This window comes from Salvelinus alpinus, chromosome 6 (genome assembly GCF_045679555.1).
Source record: "Salvelinus alpinus chromosome 6, SLU_Salpinus.1, whole genome shotgun sequence".
In the NCBI taxonomy this organism is placed as follows: Eukaryota; Metazoa; Chordata; class Actinopteri; order Salmoniformes; family Salmonidae; genus Salvelinus; species Salvelinus alpinus.
In genome coordinates, this window is record NC_092091.1 from 1545029 (window position 1) to 1548979 (window position 3951).

Sequence of the window (3951 nt, forward strand, 5' to 3'; positions counted from 1 at the left end):
ACACAGCGTTCTGTACTCTGATAGACACAGCAATATACCTTGAAATTAAATAGGTCTATTCGAACATGAATAGGCATGTGATGTAATACTAGCAATAATAATAATAATGAATATTAATTTATTATAATGAACCTGTTATTATGTTGCTTGTCTGGAAGTATTTTTTAAAATAAATAACTGCATGATAACAGTATTATACCAGTTGTTAACCATCACAGAATACACCAAACATTACAATAAAGTTCACACCATTTTAATGACAAAATATTTCGATGACCATGTTTTTAATTCAATGCAGATTATATGCAAATGTCTAGAAAGCAGCATGCTGTCAGAAAAACACATAGTTTAGGGTTGAGCATGCTGTCTGTCCCTTTAACAGAAAAAAATCAACATTTACAGCATTTAATCCACGAGTCACCAGGGCGTTCAATTAAACGCTTCACAGAACAGCTTATTAAAAGTGCATTTTACAACGTTGTCATATCAACTTATTTGCAATTATTCACATTTATTCGCATATTTATTTTGCATTTAGCAAGGACCCTATAACCCTATAGTTCCCTTAACATTACTATTTTCTAAGATTTAAAAAAGTGTAATAATTCTGTCTGTTTTTTTACAGAGATGGTTAAAACAAATCCAACACATCTTTGTTCTTCCCACAGAAACCACCAATCCAGTATCAAAAATAACAATTTGTTAAAAACAATAGATCCATTCAGAGGTTCGTCGGCTTGACACACATTGACATTATAATCCAGTGTTTGTTGTCATCAGATATGTCATTGTCTAACGAGTCAGGTTGTAGTTCAGAGGGCTTGTTCAGTTCTAATCACTATGACTAACTTCGAGGTCCTTGATAATAACTGCAATAATGTAGTAAAAAAAGTGACATGACCTACCCAATGTAACCATAGTTTGTCAGGTGCCATTAAAGTATTGGAAGCCCAGATACAAATGGAATAATGTTTTTAAAGCAAAGTAACTCTCTCTCTCATTATTCTGACTGAGCCTCTGTTTGCAGTGCCTCACTCCTTTACAACTCGGACAAAACTGTAAACACAGATACTTCATAGAGCAATATTTCACTATATCTCTGTTGGAGCCATGTTATAGGACAATGAGCATTCAAACCAAATACACAGGCTCTACACTGCTACACGGGACTATATTGTCTTGATCGTAGTGATTCTCGGCACAACATGTCAGCAGCAAGAGTCAAAATAAACTAAGGATTTGGTCTGAGCCTGTTGGTCTCATTCATAAAGGGTTCAGTATAGCTCTGTAGGTCAATGCACCACCACGGACTGCACCGTGGGGTTGGTGTGCGTCTCCTCGGGAGTGGAGGGGCTGCTTTTGCTGGTGGCTGCCTGCGGGGACGTGGGGCTCTGAGACTGGTAAGAGTTGGAGAGGAAGGCGGGGATGTGGGGCGTTAGCCCCCCCGGGAGAGCCACCGGGGTCGGGGTGGGTTTGATGGGCACTGGGATGGCCGGTAGGGTCTGTCCTCCGTGACACATTGATTTAAGGGGCATGCCGAAGGCCCCATAGTCACCGCGCATAGAGATAGGAGAAACAGAGTCCACCATAGTGTTGTACATGTGAGGCCAGGCCGCAGTCAGCTGGTTGTGCAGCGGGTAGCCTGCAGACACGCACTGACTCCCAGGCACCTTGTACTCTCTGGCGATGATGTTCTCTATAGCAAATGGGTGTTTAAAAGTTGATGGCTGCGACACTCCCAAGTTATAGCTGGAGATCTGAGGGGGGTGTGTGCTGGTGGCAGCCAGGGCGCTAAGCCTGAGCTTAGACTGCTGTTGGAGGTAATGGGCCACGTCAGACAGCTTGGACTGAGCCAGGTGCTCCTGCGCCGCCATCATCATCATCACCTTGAACCGTTTTCGGCGACGCAAGAAACTCCCGTTCTCGAACATGTCCCCGCAGCTGGGGTGCAGAGCCCAGAAGCTTCCCTTCCCGGGCTGGTCCGGACGCCGCGGGATCTTGATGAAACAGTCGTTGAAGGACAGGTTGTGTCGTAAGGAGTTCTGCCACCGCTGGGTGTTCTCTCTGTAGTAAGGGAACCTGTCCATGATGAACTTGTAGATCTCGCTGAGAGGGAGCATCTTCTCCGGGCAGGACTGGATCGCCATGGCGGTGAGGGAGATGTAGGAATAGGGAGGTTTCTGTTCGCTGTACGTGTTCCTCCCTGGTCGCGGCATCCTGACAGTGTTCTTTCACCACACTTAAAATAACTCGTTCCCGCTTCGTTTGGCTCGGTGGTGAACACTTCTCAACACTCTGCATGAAAATAAATATTCTGCATGTAATAAAATCAAAAACACAGGAGTATAGTTAAAGTTTAACGTTTGAAAGTTGCGGTATATCGATCCATTCTCCAGAACTCTGTGCTGCAGCTCTCTCTACCTGGGAAAGTCAGCCTGGTTGTCTTGGCCGAGCTGTGAGCTGTGGTCTTGACTTTAGTAAAGTGGCAGTCAACTTTTCTCTCCGTGTTAGCTGAGTGGAACGGATCTCATCTCCCCTTCTCATCCCGTCCTGATGAGCTAAGTAGCAGCTATACTTCCATGTCCTCCTCTTACTGCCGTGGGATAGTGGGTTGTGGTGCCGTGGGATAGTGGGTTGTGGTGCCGTGGGATAGTGGGTTGTCGTTACAGCAGCTGGACAGCAGTATAATAGACCCCCCCAGAGCAGCTCCACTAATGTGTAACCTCATATCACATGACAGCACTCAGGGAGGAGGGGGTTACTCGCAATAAATGCTTAATCTGTTTTCATTGACACCTACTGTATTTACATGGACACCTTGGGCCAATATAAATCATTTCCATCTGAAGATAGTGCAACGGGTAAAAAGGCTCGGGACCCTGAATTGAACCGCGATGGCTAACAGTGTGGAGGTATTCGCTAACCTTTCCGCAGGGGGCTTAAAGTCGTCAATTCACACTACAATTAGAGCTACTGAGCTATGGGATGTTTGACATGGAAATGGACTGTTAGGGTTAGGGAACTATCACTGTGGGTTGTATTGTTAGAATGTTTCATGACGTCACTTTCCCTTTGTTTTGTATGCTACTGTCAATGTTGACAGTTATATAAGTCACTTTGGATGTTTAAAACCTTCTGCTAAATGACCATAATATTGCTCTTTACAAAGAATATATGTTTTACAATTTGAAGAGATGTGTATTGTATTTCTGTTCGTCTATAAATGTATTCAGTGTGTGAGTCGGTGTGAATATTATCGAGCTGATCTGTTCTGATAATCGGGGTTCAATTCATTCAGGCGGGTGTGTAAAGGGTTACATTGGTGAGTAATGCTGCTTAAACGCCAAACTCTACATATTTCCACCCACAATCAGACAGGAAAATAATCGTTTCAAATTAGCAAACACACTTAGCACTTGCAAATATATCTAATGAATTATTATATTGCTATTAAATGTTGCATCCAATTAATTAATGCACTATAAAATCATCATCGCAATATGCCATAGACCTACACAATTATGCTTCACTGAACCAACAAATAACCACCATCATTGATTTATAGTAATTAATGAATAAACCTAAAATGTTATGAAACTTGTACCTGCCTCAACCTACTCCGTTGTCCTGCATGTCCAGGACATGAGACGAGATGGTCTATGAAAACGGGTAAGTATTTCCACAAAGCAACGAAAGCGGGTTTAAACTGGAACTTCATAAGGTAAGTGACTTTAGTATTTGTAAAACAAATTCGAAAAGTACTTCAGAAATGCAAATAAAGCCTTTGACCTAACGTGGTGAAAACTGTATAAAATAGTTAAGTCAATTATATGTCTCTAAATTATATAATTTTGAGACATGGCCATTCAAACTATTTGCCAGGCACACCACGGAGCACGTTTCCGCTTGGCGGGTTCCCATTGCCAGGGACCACACACGCGCACGCGGATT

At 43.0% G+C, this 3951-nt stretch overlaps 1 protein-coding gene across 1 annotated transcript; it reads right to left on the minus strand.

The window, feature by feature from the left end:
* Positions 1–237: 237 nt before the first annotated feature.
* Positions 238–2303, minus strand: LOC139577994 (forkhead box protein B1-like). The gene has a single exon (XM_071405109.1). It carries the CDS (start codon positions 2214–2216, stop codon positions 1293–1295), a length of 924 nt encoding a protein of 307 aa, XP_071261210.1. The 5' UTR covers positions 2217–2303; the 3' UTR covers positions 238–1292.
* Between the last annotated feature and the right edge of the window lie 1648 nt (positions 2304–3951).